General features: G+C 39.4%; 1 protein-coding gene across 1 annotated transcript in view; it reads right to left on the reverse strand.

Annotated features, from left to right (window-relative positions):
- CNTNAP5 (contactin associated protein family member 5) overlaps positions 1-19,565 on the reverse strand; it is a 914,769-nt gene that overhangs the window by 464,216 nt on the left and 430,988 nt on the right. The window contains exon 6 of the mRNA XM_060106110.1: positions 19,210-19,394. Within this exon, the coding sequence (XP_059962093.1) occupies positions 19,210-19,394 (185 nt within the window). The remainder of the gene's footprint in view (positions 1-19,209; positions 19,395-19,565) is intronic.

The raw sequence follows: 19,565 nt of genomic DNA on the forward strand, positions 1-19,565 counted from the left end.
CATAGAGAACTGACTTGTAGTTGCCAAGAGGGAGGTGGGGTGGGGGAGGGATGGATTGGGAGTTTGGGCTGCAAACTATTACATAGAGAGTAGATATACAACAAGGTCCTACTGTACAGCACAGGGAATCCTATTCAATATCCTGTGATAATCCATAATGGAAAAAAATATTTAAAAAAGAATATATATATATAATTGAATCACTTTCCTGTACAGCAATAATTAACACAACATTGTAAATCAACTGTACTTCAATAATAAAAAAATATATAGTGGCATTTATGGACTAGTTTTATACAACGGGACTTATTCTTAGGGCTTACTTTCACTATTTTTTTATTTAACTTTTTAGTTATATATTACTATTCGCTCCACTTGAAAGCTGATGAAAATGATGGCATACAGAGGTTTAACAGCTTGACTAAGGCCTTAGAGCCCAGGGGTGCAGTTGTAGTCCCTCTGGTCCTACACACACTGCCTCGCCTCCAGCTACTTCTATTCCAGTTCCATTGAGGAACCATCTCCGTGAAGACAAGGGTGAACAACTGGTCTTGGTTGGCCTGAAACTTCCTCATTTTTAAAACTGAAAGTCCCAGGCTCACTGACACACTATGCCCCTAACCTAGGCAGTCTGGCATGCACTGGTTGAGCCTTCTGCTGTCCCCACTATGGGGAAGAAAAGGAGACGTGATGGAAAGTTATAGTAGTGGAAACCTCCAATAGTTTCTCAATAGCATAAATCAGCCCCTCCTATTTCCTCTGCCAGAGCCACTCAATGCTCTCTACCTACTAGCAGGTTTCACAACAGGGGCTGGATTCAGACCATCTTTCTAATTCTTACCGTGAGTGCTGCTCCTGGCCGAAATCTGGTCCATTGCTAGTCTAGGGTTCCTTTCTCTAAATGGATATATTTTTACAGATTCACAGACACCAGAGTCTGAAACAGCCTGACTGGTTCAGCACATATTTATTTATTCATTTTTGTCTGAATCAATTTACAAAATTTTAACCTTAGGCTAATTGGATAATGGGGGACTTCCCTGGTGGTGCAGGGGTTAAGAATCCACCTGCCAGTGCAGGGGACACGGGTTCAAGCCCTGGTCCAGGAAGATCCCACGTGTCACAGAGCAGCTAAGCCCATGCGCCACAACTACTGAAGCCCGCATGCGTTGAGCCTGTACTCTGCAACAACAGAAGGCTGCGTGCGCACCACAATGAAGAATAGCCCCTGTTCACTGCAACTAGAGACAGCCCGTGTGCAGCAACAAAGACCCAATACATCCAAAAATAAATAAATAAATAAATTAATTAATTAATTAAATTGGATAATGGAGTAAATCATGTATATTTCAGCATTCGAGCAAGAACTCATTGGAAATTCTAACTTCAATATATCCCTACCCACTACATTCAGGCTATAAGGGCACCTGCGGTGGAGCTGACACCATAGAGAGCCCCCCTCTGACCAACCTCTGGTCACATCCTGCCTCATAGGGGTGGTGTTTGCAAACCAAGGGGAAATGACAATAGGAAGCTGTCATCACCTTCCTAAACTTAATCTTCCTACCCAGCTCCCCAGAGTTTCCTGGCTGAATAGCTCTGAAACAGCTTTAAGGGCCTGAACTATTCTCACCACTGTCCGTCCTCCTGAGGATGGACCACGGACCCATACATAGGTCCCAGGAGTGGCCAAGGGGGTTTCCACTGTGGACAGGGCTTAGACATGTGGGATGTTCATTTGTCAAAGAAGGAAGTAGAACAGATTTTATTCAACTGTTTGTTAGCTTATTTGTAACTTTTGAAATATTTAGAACTATGCTATGTGGACCCCATTAGGACTCTCTCCTCAGGGCCTATGAGTATTCAAGTTGGGCCACTTTATAATATTTTATTGATGATGACAATCATTTAGCCTAAGTTCACCTGTCCTCAGAATGTCTTATTAAATAGTTAAAAACCTACCACCACACCCCTAACTGCAGCTAAAATAATACTATAAGGAATTTTATTAAGTGTTCTCTTACTTCCTCTTAATAAAAACAATATTTGGGGTATAATACTAGAACTGGCATATTCCCCTCATCATGTTCTACATAATTAGTTTACTTTTCAATATGTACATCTCACTGTTATAAAACTTGGAGAAACATGCAATTAGCAAGTTCACAGATCAAAAAATTTTAAATTTAAAACTAGACAGAAAAATGGCACCAAGGAATGTGGTTTCAAGTCTTATATACATGCAGAGGCCAGGATAAGGACCACAGCCTGTGCTTGGATCTTGAGAGATTTTCCCTCCTTCAGAGAGAAATGCTGTCACCAGAATGACTTCTGGTGATTGGCTACACATACCTAGACTCAAATCCTGTTTCTGTTACTCGATGACTTGAGGAATAGGAATGGGAGGGTCATTAGTCACTCTTGTCTTTTATGTCTGTGATATAGAATGTAATAATCTCCCTCACTAGGCTGCTTGAGGGACTCAACAAAATCACAAAATGCCACACAAAATAGGAGCTTGGTTGTTTTCTTCCATTGTTTTCCCCTTATTTCCTCTTTGCACCTACTTATTTCCCTTTTCCTTATTTTATTTTCTTCCATTTATTTCTCTCTTTCTACCATAGTCTTTCAACTGACTTTCCCACCAAACCCCCAAAAAAGGACCAATAACAATTATACTACCACATGATATGATCTGCAAAACAGTTACCCTTGTGATCTGTAGTTATTTTGATCACCCAATGAAAAGTTGTATTATGTCCAGCCAGTCCTTTAATCATGTCTGAGCTCCAAGAGGAGGTCTATTAGGGCAGTACTAAGCCAAAGTAAGGACAGCCATAGGTGGTCTCTGACTATGGTGACCCATCAGGAACGCCTTATGGGAAGAAAAGTAGGGTGCAAATTGGTATCTTTATAATGCACAGAAATAAACTTTTAAAATTTACTTAAATATTTACTGAGTATGTATTATGTACCAGATACAAATCTACAGAAATAGAGTAAAAAAGAAAATCTTGACCCTTATGATGAGCTTCAGTTTTATGGCTGGGTTGGGGATGAAGAGATAGACAATTAAAAATAAGTAAATTTTGGGACTTCCCTGGTGGTGCAGTGATTAAGAATCCGCCTGCCAATGCAAGGGACATGGGTTTAAGCCCTGGTCTGGGAAGATCCCACATGCTGTGGAGCAGCTAAACCCATGTGCCACAACTGCTGAAGCCCCCTTGCCTACAGCCTGTGCACCACAACAAAGAGTAACCCCCACTCACTGCAACTAGAGAAAGCCCACACATAGCAACAAAGACCCAATACAGCCAAAAATGAATAAATAAAATATTTTTTAAAGTAAATTTTATATACAAAATAGATAACCTACAAGGTACAGTACATGGAACTATACTCAATATTTTATAATAACCCATAAGGGGAAAGAATCTGAAAAAGAATTAGCACAACACTCTAAATCAACTATAAGTCAATAAAACAATAAAGTATACAATATGATGAAAACAATAAAACGTAAAATAAAAATTTTCAACTTCAATAAAAAGAATATGTATAACTGAATGACTTTGCTGTACACCTGAAGCCAACACAACACTGTAAATCCAACTAACTTATTTTTTACTTCAACTAAAAAAATTAATTTTATAACATATTATAAAGTGACAAGTGTTTTTGAAGAAACGCTATGAATAAAAATAAGTTAGAAGATGTGATTTTAGAAGTAAACTTAAGGAATACCTTTTAAAGTCATGTATTCATTCTATTGCCTCAGTTCTTTCTTAAAGTACTTTTTTGGCGTGTGGTACAAAATTCAAAATGTTTCAGAAGAGTACACAGCAAAGAATAAAGCTTTTTTCTTTGTTGATCCCACTTTCTTCTGATCTGCTTATTCGTATCCTTCCAGAGATTTCTGTGGGTCTATGCATTTTCAAGTCTATATAGTCTTTTCTATTTTTTTTTTAAACAGATACTGTTTACACTGCATTGCACACTGATTTTCCTTTTCATTGAACAATTTATACTGGAGATGGTTCCACATCAGAACATATAGGGCTGCCTCATTCTTTTTAATGGAAGCATAATACTTCTGCTCGGGTTTGTCAAGCACACACACACAAAACAAGGTGAGTCCAAGGCCAAGGCCTGACAGATACACGTAGAGATAAAGGAGCAACTGTGAGATCCCAATGATGTGTGCCTTAGACAGTAAAGGGAAAAGTAGACAAATAGTGCATCTCCCATGGCCCCTGCGTCCCACACACCAACACAGAGGACACTAAGTATGAGGGCAGATGACCACAAGGTGAGTTGTGAGAGTCTTTATTGCTATAGATCTAATTCTAGACTTCGGCTTGAAACTGAGCAGAACCTTGGGAGGCTCCTGGGCACAAAAGCCTTTCTGTGTCCCCCGTTTCTTGATTATAGGAAATAGGCTTATTTCAGCCTCCATGACCTTCCCTGAGTTCCAATGGGCAGTTCAAACAGTTGCTAATCAGGGAAGGGAGGGGATGCAAGGACAAGGGAGGAGCAGCCAAGAAACAATAGTGCAGCCTTGGGGCAGGGTCCTGATACCCCCAAGGGATACACACAACAATATCTTTGAGCTGTTTTGCAGATACTGAAACCTCCACCAGTTGGGAGAAGGTAACTGTCTTCTGCCCACAAGCATGTAGACCCCAGATCTGTTGAAACCAGAAGGTTGATAATGCCGACTCCAAATTACCTCACCACCAACCAATCAGGAGAATGTCCATGAGCTGTTCACACTCTCCTTTTTGAACCATTACTATAAAACTCCTCACTACCCCCTCCAGGTTGGGACACACGGTTTTGAGGGCATAAGTTTGCTGTGTCCCCCTTTGCCTGGCAAAGCAATAAAGCTATTCTTTTTTACTTCACCCAAAACTCTGTCTCTGAGATTTAACTTGGTGTCGGGGTACAGAGGCCAGATTCAACATCAGGCTAAGCAGTTCTATGTGATGCAACTCTATTCTAAGCATGCAAGACAGAAAGCCTCACGTCTCCACAGAACTTAGGGGGTGTCAAGAAACTGTGTCAGGACAGTGTTGTATGGGGCCAGGAGGCGGGTGGCGATGGCCTTGGAGCCGCTAATTGCAGGCCTCCATCCTCTTGTGTCTCAGGAAGATGACAAGGTGTCTTGTCAAGACTCAGATCAGCTGTGGGGCATGGCTTTGGCTGTCTGGCCAAAGTGGACAGCGTGAGGTCACTGGGACACTCTGACAGAGCCGTTTCCTTACAGGGATTACCATTATTTTAATTAACCTACTTTTGATGGACTTTTGGGCCATCTTCCAATCTTTTGTTATTCCTAACATGTACCCCATTGCACACATTTGCTTATAATTGTAGGATATATTCCTAGAAACAGAATTGTTGGATTGAAGAGCACTTGTTTCAATTTTGAAGATGTTGCCCTTTCTTTGATATTGTATTAATTATAGTCCCATTAACAATAGATTAAATAGTTCTGCTTCCTTCATATCCATGCCAACATTATAAATTTTGTGTTCCCTGCAGACTAAGTTTAAAATATTGTTGTAGTGTGAATTTGCATTCCTTCTTCTTATGAGTGAGGTTGTGCATCTTTTTATATATTTGAGAGTAATCTGTATATTTTATATATTCATGTTCTTTACCTATTTTTCCATTGAGTTACCTTTTTTAAAATTATTTGTGGGGGATTCTTATTCATTAATTAAATTTTGAAATACTTTTCCAAGTTCTTGGGAGGATGATATCATTCTGTCTGTATATTTTGTGGAATTGCATGTGGCTTTTTAAATATTTTATATGTACAAAATTTTTCATATATTTTATTTCCAGGTTTCTAAAATTTATGTCATGCTTGGAAGGACCTCCAACAATCTTTGATTATAAAAGTACTATCTAGGGAATTCCCTGGCTGTGGAGTGATTAAGACTCAGTGAGCTCACTGTGGGGACCCAGGTTCAATCCCTGGTCAGGGAACTAAGATCCTGCATGTGTGGCCAAAATAAAATAAAATAAATAAATAAAATAAAATAAAAGCACGACCTCATATTTTCTTTAAAACTTCAGTAAAACTTATATTTGAAGATGTACATGTATTTTTAAATGCTTAGAGTGTTTAGTTTAATATAGCTTTTTCTTACCAAGAATTCTTATAAAATATATTTATTTTTAAAAAATGTCTTTTTAGTATTTATGATAACATAAATCACATATCTATTTATTTATTTATTATTTATTTATTTATTTATTTATTTTTGGCTGCATTGCATCTTCATTGCTGCATGCGGGCTTTCTCTAGTTGCAGCGAGCAGTGGCTACTCTTCATTGCAGTGCACAGCCTTCTTAATGTGGTGGCTTCTCTTGTTGCAGAGCATGGGCTCTAGGGGTAAGGGCTTCAGAAGTTGAAGCACATGGGTTCAGTAGTTGTGGCTCGTGGGCTCCAGAGCACAGACTCAGTAGTCGTGGTGCACGGGCTTAGTTGCTGCGTGGCATGTGGGATCTTCCCAGACCAGGGCTCAAATCCATGTCCCTTGCATTGGCAGGCGGATTCTAAACCACTGCACCACCAGGGAAGTCCCAAATCACATATTCTAAAAATATGTTTTTAATAGTTTTGATACTGATAAAGTGTCTTTGTTAAAAAGGATAACTAAGCACTCTTGATAAGGAAAGAATGCTTGGGGAGACCTTCAAGATGGCAGAGGAGTAAGACGTGGAGATCACCTTCCTCCCCAAAACTACATCAAAAATACATCTACATGTGGAACAACTCCTACAGAACACCTACTGAAGGCTGGCAGAAGACCTCAGACTTCTCAAAAGGCCAGAAAATCCCCACATAACTGGGTAGGGCAAAAGAAAAAACAGAGACAAAAGAATAGGGACAGGACCTGCATCTCTGGGAGGGAGCTGTGAAGGAGGAAAAGCTTCCACACACTAGGCAACTCCTTCACTGGCAGAGATGGGGGGTGGGCGGGGGGAAGCTTTGAAGCCACGGAGGAGAGCGCAGCATCAGGGGTGCAGAGGGCAAAGCAGAGATTCCCACACAGAAGATGGGTGCCGACCAGCACTCACCAGCCTGAGAGGCTTGTCTGCTCAACCACTGGGGTGGGTGGGGGCTGGAAGCTGAGGCTCAGGCTTCGGAGGTCAGATCTCGGGTAGAGGACTGGGTTTGGCTGCGTGAACACAGCCTGAAGGGGGCTAGTGTGCCACAGCTAGCCAGGAGGGAGGCTGAGAAAAAGTTTGGACCTGTCTAAGAGGCAAGAGACTATTGTTTCAGGGTGTGAAAGGAGAGGGAATTCCTTTCCCATGTGCCCACAGAAGGCAGAGCACCACCTAAGTGAGCTCCAGAGATGGGCATGAGCTGCAGCTATCAGCTCAGACGCCAGAGACGGGCATGAAATGCTAATGCTGCAGGCACCAAGAAGCCTGTGTGCAAGCACAGGTCACTATCCACACCCTGCGGGAGCCTGTGCAGCCCTCCACTGCCAGGGTCCCGTGATCCAGGGACAAGTTCCCCGAGAGAACACACAGTGTGCCTCAAGCTACTGAAATATTACACCAGCCTCTACTGCCACAGGCTTGCCCCACATTCCAATTATATCTACCATACCCCTCCCTCTCCCTGGCCTGAATGAGCAAGAACCCTCAAATCAGCTGGTGTTTTAACTCTGTCCTGTCTGGGCAGGAACAGATGCCCTCAGGTGACCTACACACAGAGGTGGGGCCAAAACCATAGCTGAACCCCAGGAGCTGTGCGAACAAAGAAGAGAAAGGAAAATTTCTCCATACAGCCTCAGGAGCAGCGGATCAAATCTCCACAATCAACCTGATGTACCCTGCATCTGTGGAATACCTGAATGGACAATGAATCGTCCTAAAATTGTGGCAGTGAACTTTGGGAACAACTGTAGAACTTGGGGTTTGCTTTCTGTGACTGATTTTATTCTGATTTTTATGTTTATTATAGTTTAGTGTTTAGTGCTTGTTATCACTGGTGGATTTGTTTATTGGTTTGGTTGCTCTCTTCTTGTTTTAATTATTTTTTAATATTTTTTTCTTTATATTTATTTATTTTTTATTTTTTTCTTTCTTTCTCCCTTTTCTTCTGAGCCATGTGGCTGACAGGGTCTTGGTTCTCTGGCCTGCTGTCAGGCCCGAACCTCTGAGGTGGGAGAACTGAGTTCAGGACAACTGAGTTGGATCAATAGAGACCTCCTACCCTGCATAATATCAATGGGTGAGAGCTCTCCCAGAGACCTCCAACACAACAAAAAGACACAGCTCCACCCAACGGCTAACGAACAGCAGTAGGACGCCCTATGACAAACAACTAGCAAGACAGGTACACAATGCCACCCATTTTCAGAAAGCCTGCCTAAAATCATACTAAGTGCACAGACACCCCAAAAAAAAGCACCACCAGACAAGGCCCTGCCCATCAGAAAGACAAGATCCAGACCCACACACTAGAACACAGGCACCAGTCCCATCCATCAGGAAACCTACACACCCCACTGAACCAACTTCACCCACTGGGGGCAGACACCAAAAACATAGGAACTGTGAGTGTGCAGCCTGTAAAAAGGAGACCCCAAACACAGTAGGTTAAGCAAAATGACAAGACAGAGAAATATGCAGCAGATGAAGGAGGAAGGTAAAAACCCATCAGACCAAACAAATGAAGAAGAAATAGGCAGTTTACCTGGAAAAGAATTCAGAGTTATAATAGTAAAGATGATCCAAAATCTTGGAAATAGAATGGAGAAAATATAAGAAACATATAACAAGGACCTAGAACTAAAGAGCAAACAAACAATGATGAACAACACAATAAATTAAATTAAAAATACACTGAAAGGAATCAATTGAAGAATAACTGAGGTAGAGGAATGGACAATTGACCTGGAAGACAAAATAGTGGAAATAACTACCACAGAGCAGAATAAAGAATGAAAAGAATTGAGGACAGTCTCAGAGACATCTGGGACAACATTAAACGTACCAATATTCGAATTATAGGGGTCCCAGAGGAAGAGGAAAAAAAATGGTCTGAGAAAATATTTGAAGAGATGACACTTGAAAACTTCCCTAATATGGGTAAGGAAATGGTCAATCAAGTCCAGGAAGTGCAGAGTCCCATACAAGGTAAATCCAAGGAGAAACACACAAAGACACATATTAATCAAATTATCAAAAATTAAATAAAAAGAAAAAATACTAAAAGCAGCAAGGGAAAAGCAACCAATAACATGCAAGGGAATCCCCATAAGGGTAACAGCTGATCTTTCAGCAGAAACTCTGCCAGCCAGAAGGGAGTGGCAGGGGATATTCAAAGTGATGGAAGGGAAAAACCTACAAGCAAGACTACTCTACCAAGCAAGGATTTCACTGAGATTCGATGGAGAAATTAAAACCTTTACAGACAAACAAAAGGTAAGAGAATTCAGTATGACCAAACCAGCTTTACAACAAATGCTAAAGGAACTTCTCTAGTCAGGAAACACAAGAGAAGGAAAAGACCTACAATAACAAACCCAAAACAATTAAGAAAATGGTAACAGGAACATATATATTGATAATTATCTTAAATGTAAATGGATTAAATATCCAACCAAAAGACAGACAGGCTGAATGGATATAAAAACAGGACTCTTATATATGCTGAAGAGACCCACTTCAGACCTAGGGACACATACAGACTGAAAGTGAGGTGATGGAAAAAGATATCCCATGCAATAGAAATCAAAAGAAAGCTGGAGTATCAATTCTCATATCAGACAAAATAGACTTTAAAATAAAGACTATTACAAGAGACAAAGAAGGACACTACATAATGATCAAGATATCAATCCAAGAAGAAGACATAAAAATTTTAAATATTTATGCAACCGACATAGGAGAACCTCAAGACATATGGCAAATGCTAACGGCCATAAAAGGGGAAATTGACAGTAACACAATAATAGTAGGGGAAATTAACACCCCACTTTCACCAATGGGCAGATCATCCAAAATGAAAATAAATAAGGAAACACAAGCTTTAAATGACACATTAAAGAAGATGGACTTAATGGATATTTATAGGACATTCCATCCAAAAACAACAGAATACATTTTCTTCTCAAGTGCTCATGGAACATTCTCCAGGATAGACCATATCTTGAGTCATAAATCAAGCCTTGGTAAATTTAAGAAAATTGAAATTCTATCAAGTATCTTTTCTGACCACAGTGCTATGAGACTAGATATCAATTACAGGAAAAAAAACTGTAAAAAGTACACACAGGTGGGAGGCTAAACAATACACTACTAAATAACCAACAGATTACTGAAGAAATCAAAGAGGAAATCAGCAAACACGTAGAAACAAATGACAATGAAAACACGATGACCCAAAGCCTATGGGATGCAGCAAAAGCAGTTCTAAGAGGTAAGTGTATATTGATACAATCCTACCTCAAGAAACAAGAAACAACTCAAATAAACAACCTAACCTTACACCAGAGCAACTAGAGAGAGAAGAAGAACAACAAGAACAAAAAAAAAAAACCCAGCAAAGTTAGCAGAAAGAAAGAAAGCATAAAGATCAGATCAGAAATAAATGAGAAAGAAATGAAGGAAACAATAGCAAAGATCAATAAAACTAAAAGCTGGCTCTTTGAGAAGATAAGCAAAATTGATAAACTTTTAGCCAGACTCATCAAGAAAAAAGAGAAAGACTCAAATCAACAGAATTAGAAATGAAAAAGGAGAAGTAAGCACTGACACCGAAGAAATACAAAGCATCATGAGATTACTACAAGGAACTATATACCAATGAAATGGACAATTTGGAAGAAATCAACAAATTCTTAGAAAAGCACAACCTTATGAGACTGAAACAGGAAGAAAGAGAAAATGTAAACAAACCAATCACAAGCACTGAAATTGAAACTGTGATAAAAAAATCTTCCAACAAACAAAAGCCCAGGACCAGATGGCTTCACAAGCAAATTCGATCAAACATTTAGAGAAGAGCTAACACTTATCCTTCTCAAACTCTTCCAAAATATAGCAGAGAGAGGAACACTCCAAAACTCATTCTACGAAGCCACCATCACCCTGAAACCAAAACTAGACAAAGATGTCACAAAAAAAGAAAACTACAGGCCAATATCACTTGTGAATATAGATGCAAAAATCCTCAACAAAATACTAGCAAACAGAGTCCAACAGCACATTAAAAGGATCATAAACCATGATCAAGTTGTGTTTATCCCAGGAATGCAAGGACTCTTCAGTGTATGAAATCAATCAATGTGATACACCATATTAACAAATTGAAGGATAAAAATCATATGATAACCTCCAATAGATGCAGAAAAAGCTTTTGGCAAAATTCAACACCCATTTATGATAAAAACTCTCCAGAAAGTAGGTATAGAAGGAACCTACACCAACATAGTAAAGGCCATATATGACAAACCCACAGCCAAGATCATTCTCAATGGTGAAAAACTGAAACCATTTCTTCTCAGATCAGGAACAAGACAAGATTGCCCACTCTCACCACTGTTATTCGACATATTTTTGGAAGTTTTAGCCACAGCAGTCAGAGAAGTAAAAGAAATAAAAGGAATCCAAATTGGAAAAGAAGTAAAACTGTCACTGTTTGCAGATGACATGATACTATATAGAGAGAATCCTAAAGATGCTACCAGAAAAATACTAGAGCTAATTAATGAATTTGGTAAAGTAGCATGATACAAAATTAATGCACAGAAGTCTTTTGCATTCCTATACCCTAATGATGAAAAATCTGAAAGAGAAATTAAGGGAACACTCTCATTTACCATTGCAACAAAAAGAATAAAATACCTAGGAATAAACCTACCTAAGAAGACAAGAGACTTTTATGCAGTAAACTATAAGACACTGATGAAAGAAATTAAAGATGATACAAACAGAAGGAGAGATATACCTTGTACTTGGATTGGAAGAATCAACATTGTGAAAATCATTATACTATCCAAAGCAATCTACAGATTCAATGAAATCCCTATCAAACTACCAATGGCATTTTTCACAGAAGTAGAACAAAAAAATTCACAATTTGTATGGAACCACAAAAGAACCCAAGTAGCCAATGCAATCTTGAAAAAGAAAACCAGAGCTGGAGGAATCAGGCTCCCTGACTTCTGACTATACTATAAAGCTACAGTAATCAAGACAGTATGGTACTGGCACAAAAACAGGAATATAGATCAATGGAACAGGATAGAAAGTCCAGAGATAAACCCACATACATATGGTAACCTTACCTTTGATAAAGGAGGCAAGAATATACAATGGAGAAAAGACATCCTCTTTAATAAGTGGTGCTGGGAAAACTGGATAGCTACATGTAAAAGAATGAAATTAGAACACTCCCTAACACCATATACAAAAATAAACTCAAAATGAATTAAAGACCTAAATGTAAGGCCAGACACTATAAAACTCTTAAAGGAAAATATAAGCAGAACACTCTATGACATAAATCACAGCAAGATCCTTTTTGACCCACCTCCTAGAGAAAGGGAAATAAAATAAAAAATAAACAAATGTGATCTAATGAAACTTAAAATATTTTGCACAGCAAATGAAACTATAAACAAGACAAAAAGACAGCCCTCAGAATGGGAGAAAATACTTGCAAACAGGGTTATCCCCCAAAATATACAAGCAGCTAGCTCATGCAGCTCAATAAATAAATAAATAAATAAATAAATAAATAAATAAATACCCCAATCCAACAATGGGCCAAAGACCGAAAGAGACATTTCTCCAAAGAAGATATACAAAGATGTACAAATTGCCAACAAACACATGCTCAACATTGCTAATCACTAGAGAAATGAAAATCAAACTGCATTGAGGTATCACCTCACACAGGTCAGAATGTCCATCATCAAAAAATCTACAAATAATAAATGCTTGGAGAGGGTGTGGTGAAAATGGAACCCTCTTGCACTGTTGGTGGGAATGTAAATTGATATAGCCACTATGGAGAGCAGTATGACGGTTCCTTAAAAAACTAAAAATAGAACTACCATATGACCCAGCAATCTCACTACTGGGCATATACCCTGAAAAAAAACATAATTCAGAAAGAGTCATGTACCACAACGTTCATTGCAGCTCTATTTACAATAGCAGGAAATGGAAGCAACCTAAGTGTCCATCGACAGATGAATGGATAAAGAAGATGTGTCACATATATACAATGGAATATTATTCAGCCATATAAAGAAATGAAAGTGAGTTATTTGTTGCGAGGTGGATGGATCTAGAGCCCGTCATACAGAGTGAAGTAAGTCAGAAAGAGAAAGACAAATACCGTATGCTAACACATATATATGGAATCTAAAAATAAAAGTGGTTCTGAAGAACCTAGGGGACAGGAATAAAGATGCAGCAGTAGAGAATGGACTTGAGGACATGGGAAGGGGGAAGGGTAAGCTGGGATGAAGTGAGAGTGGCATTGACTTATACACACTACCAAGTGTAAAATAGATAGCTAGTGAGAAGCAGCTGCATAGCACAGGGAGATCAACTCAGTGCTTTGTGACCACCTAGAGTGGTGGGATAGGGAGGGTGGGAGGGAAGATGCAAGAGGGAGGGGATATGGGGATATATATATACATTTAGCTGATTCACTTTGTTATACAGCAGAAACTAACACACCATTGTAAAGCCATTATACTCCAATAAAGATGTTATAAAAAAAAAAAGAAAAGAAAAGACTTCTTGGGTTGCAGACTATCAGAGAAATGGAATCTCACTAAGATCCTAAAACATCTCTTTTCTAAAATCCTTCTGCTCGAGGATGGAATTAAAATGAATTGCTATAGTCTGTCTCAGAAGCATTTGGAAAAAATCACGTGGGCTGAGTGATGTGCACTGGAATGACATTCTAATGAGAAGTAAAGCATCTACGTTCTTTCTGCTTATTATTTTTTTGGCAGAAGATTCTATGAGCCCCTGTCTGTGTTTGCCTCCCATGTGGGAGGAGAAGCTGACAACTGCATACATGTGAGTGTGGCAAATTCCCTGCTAGAAGGCTCGTGGAAAGGCACTGTGTCACTTGATTGATATCCTTGACATCGTCTAAGTTGGAGGAATGAAAGCTACCATATTTTCTTGCCAAATATTAACACGGCATGCTAAAACTTGAAGAGAAACCTATATTTGCATAATGTAATTGTCCCTGTTGTAGAATTTGATAGTGCACTGTTCTAGAGTAGCAGGACGTCCTCTGACAATGGGTCCCTGGATTTCAGGGACCTGAATTCAGTCATTCTTCTATCCGGTGGTAGCAGGGCTAAAATGTATACATATGACCCCATGGCAGATATCAAATCAGTAACATAGATTCTCATTAATAGACAACATTGTTATAAAAATACACCTTAGATTCTCCATCATTAAAAGAGTCTACAAAAAACAAATGTCATAAAAAGAAATGAAATTGAGTTATTTGTAGTGAGGTGGATGGACCTAGAGTCCATCATACAGAGTGAAGTAAGTCAGAAAGAGATAAACAAATATTGTATGGAGTCTTAAAAAAAAAAAGTGGTTCTGAAGAACCTAGAGGCAGGACAGGAATAAAGACACAGACATAGAGAATGGACTTGAGGACACGGGGAGGGGGAAGGGTAAGCTGGGACGAAGTGAGAGAGTGACATGGACATATATACACTACCAAATATAAAATAGATAGCTAGTGGGAAGCAGCCGCACAGCACAGGGAGGTCAGCTCGGTGCTTTGTGACCACCTAGAGGGGTGGGAGGGAGATGCAAGAAGGAGGGGATATGGGGATGTATGTATACATATAGCTGATTCACTTTGTTATAAAGCAGAAACTAACACACCATTGTAAAGCAATTATATTCCAATAAAGATGTTAAAAAAGAAAAAAACCAAACAAACAAATGCTGGAGGGGATGTGGAGAAAAGGGAACCCTCTTACACTGTTGGTGGGAATGTAAATTGGTGCAGCCACTATGGAGAACAGTATGAAGGTTTCTTAAGGACTAAAAATAGAGTTGCCATATGATCCAGCAATTCCACTCCTGGAAATATATCTGGAGAAAACTCTAATTCAAAAAGATACATGCACCCCAATATTTATAGCAGCACTATTCACAATAGCCAAGACACAGAAGCAGCAATCTAAATGTCCATCAACAGATGAATGGATAAAGAATATGTGGCATATATATATATATATATATATATATATACATACATACACACACACACACACCCATACATACATACAATGGAATACTATTCACCCATAAAAAAGAATAAAATAATGCCATTTACAGCAACATGATGGACCTAGAGACTGTCATACTAAGTGAAGTCAGACAGAGAAAAACAAAAATCATATGATATCACTTATATGTGGAATCTAAAATATGACACAAATGAACTTATTTACAAAACAGAAACAGACTCACAGACATAGAGAACAAACTTATGGTTACCAAAGGGGAAAGGTGCGGTAGGGATAAATTAGGAGTTTGGGATTAACATATACACACTACTATATATAAAACAGACAAACAACAAGGACCTACTGTATAGCACAGGGAACTATATTCCATATCCTGTAAATAAGCCATAATGGAAAAGAATATGAAAAAAACATATATATATATATATATATATATATATATATATGTATAACTGAATCAGTTTGCTGTACAGCAGAAACTAACACTACATTGTAAATCAACTATACTCTATACTTCAATAAAAAAACAGACCTTAGATTCAGATTCAGATATCCTATTTAGCAGTAAGGGTGTTCATATTGTTTCTGGGTGACTGAAGTTAGGAAATTTTACTTTCCAGGTTTTTGTGCCTACTTAGTGGGAAAGTGGTAATTATGACCCAGGATTCCTGTCCCTGGTGCCCCTTTCTCTCCACACAGCCTTGAAGGTGAATCTTCAAAGGCTGGAGAACTCCAGTTGTTTGAGAGACTTCTCCCAACACCTACCTCTCTTGTTCCAGTGCAGCCAATGTCAATGTCACTGTTATAGTCAGTCTGTCTTCTTTTATGTTCATATGAACAAGCTGGCTGCATACTTTGGAAGGGGCTTGGATTCTCTGAAGCAGAGTTTGCTTCATAGGAACATTTCAAGGTGTTTCCCCCCCTCCCCCAGGAAACACTTCTTACAAGGCACCAAAAAATTTAGACACTTCTAGAAGAAATCTGTTCCAACTTCACAAATTGAGTGACACCTTTGGATGTCTTTCCCTAAATGCTGACATTCACTTTAATGGCACTCAGCTGTGATTCCATACAGATTATCTACACTGGAGACCACAGGTAGCGATAACTTGAAAACAAATGTCGAATCAGGCGACTGGGTGAATTTTAGAATCACCTCTCAAGTCATTAGAGGTCAAGTATATGGGGACCTAGTGAAACTTCATGATGGTTTTGTGTTATTTTTGTCCTCAAGTTCCTAAACGATATCTCTTTGCTTTAAGATAATTTCAATATTGTGTGTATTCTTTGTTTTTACAATCACTTAAACAAATAAGAATGATTGATACTCAAAGATTTCCAGTTATCAGCAACTCAAAAACAAACAAACAAACAAACAAAAAACCCTGCCTGGTATTTTGCATCCTGAGTCAAAGAGTGACAGATTCTCTTTTGAAGTTAATGAATGACATATCTTATCAACAGTATGCTAAATTAAGATTAGGATCAAAAGAGGCGATCTTTCTTACAGTTCATGATAGAGATTGGAAAAAAGTCAGATCCTAAGTTTTCAATTATTCATCTCCACCTCCACTGTTCCTGTATGTATCCACTAGTGATTGACATTGCCTCCTAACAGGGTTTCTAACCATCTGTCCAGCAACATGCTCCGCCCACCTATAGACAGATCTAAACTACAGAGTAGCTTCAGAGTAACCTTTAGAGTAACTGCTCTAAAATAGTTGTTCTCAGATAGTAGGGTGCATCAGAGTCTCCTGGAGGAATTTTAAAAACCAGTGATTGAACCCCTCCCCCTGAGTTTCTGATTCTTTAGGTTTGGATAGGACCTGTGTATTTTCATTTCTAACAAGTTTCCATGGGGTGCTAATTGTACTGGCCCCTGAAACACATGTTCAGAATGACTCCTCTAAAACTTAAGGCTGCCCATGTCACTACTCTGCAAAAAAATCCTTCAGTGGCTCCTTTTCCCTCACAGTTTAAGCTCCTTAACATGGGTCACAGGGTCCATCATTACCTGGGTATTCCCTAATTCTTATGTTTTATCTCTCACTAATCCCCTGCCTCAAGTGTTGTGTTGATACAGGCTTAAAATCTGGCTGTTCAGGGTGTGATGCACACACACAGACACAAAGACTCATCTCTGTATATGAATGTGTGTAGGCACACACATGCATTCAGATGTTAGGTCATTTTACTGATATAAGTGATGTGTAGACACAATTTACAAATAATAATAAAATATACAATAAACTGTATTATAAATTCCATAAAACCAATTGATTTTTATAGAATGCTTTCATTGATTTTTCACTGAACTCTGTTATCTGTAATCACACAGTCTCTTGTCACTTATTCTTTTTTTTATCTTAATTTTGTAAAACAACATAGGTATAAAAAGTATTCTTAACACACAGGCTGGAGGAAACAGACTTCAAGCCAGACTTGGTCTCCAGGCTGTAGTTTGCCTATCCCTGGTCTAGACAATCAACAAAACAATGAATGAAACCCTGAGTTATAGGATTTACCAATATCCATGGTGTAAATATCTCCACTATGATGGATTTCAAACCATCAAACAGATGTCACTAAATATGGAATTGGAAAGAGATGCAATGTAGCAATCCAATATAGTGTATTTCCACCACACAGATACAGAAGTAAAAAACCTCAAATACATCTAGATAGATGCATAGAGAGACGCATAGATAGACAGATAGATAGAATAAAATAAAGTAACTAGGCATCAGTGAATTTAGTACATTTTAAAAATACTTTGATAGATTATAAGTTTAAATAACTGGGTTTTTCATAATGGCTGTATTTACCAGCCAGCTTCCAAACTTCCTGAAAATCTACCAGCTGGCCTTCATGAGTCAGTACCAGCTGGCCCTCACACACCACTGCCGGACGATTGTTTCAAATCCCATAGATACTGGACTGTGACATTTCATGCCCCATATCCTGCACAGGGTCCTCTCTGACCTGGCCTGCCTTTTTCACCTTTCTCATCAGGCTAACCCTACTCTCCTTTCAAGACTTAGCAGCATCTCCTGCTGGAAGCTTTCCACCCTCATTCAAGGTTGAGCCAAGTCCTCTCTGCCTGGGATCCTGCAGTGCCCAGTGCCACTCTCCAAGGTAGCTTTCACCTCCTTGTTCTGCAGTGGGTGTTCCAGGGCTGACTCTGCTGTTAGACTGTAAGCATCTCCAACTCAGGGACTCTGCTTTAGTCATCTCTGATTGTTATTGCCTAGAAGAGAGCCTGGTATACAGTGGGAGCACAATATATACTTCTTGAACTGAACTACTAGCAAAGATGGTGAAATCTTGGCTGCTAGTCTTGCAAAACTTCTGACCAATACACAAGGACAGTTAGTTCTTTCTTGCTCTTTTGTAGAACTAGCTGTCCTTGTGTATTGGTCAGAAGTCTGCATAGGATAGGAATGAAGGTGAAAAACAAGAGCCTATCATGCAGATTTCCAATTTCTTTGGGTTTTATTATTTATTTTATTAAAGGTATAATTGACCTAAAATTGTATATTAATATAATTTCTGTATTTTCCATGACTTCAGCTAACTGAAGCTGATTTTTGAAAAAAATTATTGAGTGTAACCAAGAGACTAGATGGTGATACAGGAAAGCTACCAGAAAAAAAAAAAAAAGTTTTAAAAAGTAAAAAGGAGCCTTGCTGATTTTAAAATGCACACAGTTAGCTGATGCCTTGCAAGGCGTTTCCCCAGGCTCACAGCTCAGACTCTCTCCGTGGACTCCCCCGTGGTTGGCTGACTGGGCTTAGAGCGAGGGGAAGAGAAGCCCCAGTGTAACAACTGTCAGGGGCCCACATCTTCTCACTTGCTCTTTTGCTTCTGGATTTTCTTACTGATCGCCAGCAAGGGGCTTGGGGGTCTGCAGGGAGAATCAACTCACCTCATAGTCGATGTCTAAGGCATCAGCCTCGCCCTTGGTCCGGAAGTGCTGTGTGTGCCGGTCCACAGTGAAGTTCACGAGCTTGCCGACCCGCTCGAGAAGCACGGAGTGCCAGTGCTGGTCATCCAGGAGGCTGCCCAGGGTGGCCGAGGGGGGGCTGCTGCTGAGCCGAGGTTTGCTGTCATCTGTGAAAGGGATGGAACACGGGATGGCTCTGTGTCCAAGGGCAGCCTGAAGCACTAGAATGTTCTGCTAGCAAATCCAACTCTCTCTATCCAAAGGTAAAGGATGATTCCCTCTCTGCAGACCCAGAACCGTGCTGGGCTTGGGAAGGAATACCAACCTTTTCCCACAGA

Source organism: Mesoplodon densirostris, chromosome 8 (assembly GCF_025265405.1).
Source record: "Mesoplodon densirostris isolate mMesDen1 chromosome 8, mMesDen1 primary haplotype, whole genome shotgun sequence".
Lineage (NCBI taxonomy): Eukaryota > Metazoa > Chordata > Mammalia > Artiodactyla > Ziphiidae > Mesoplodon > Mesoplodon densirostris.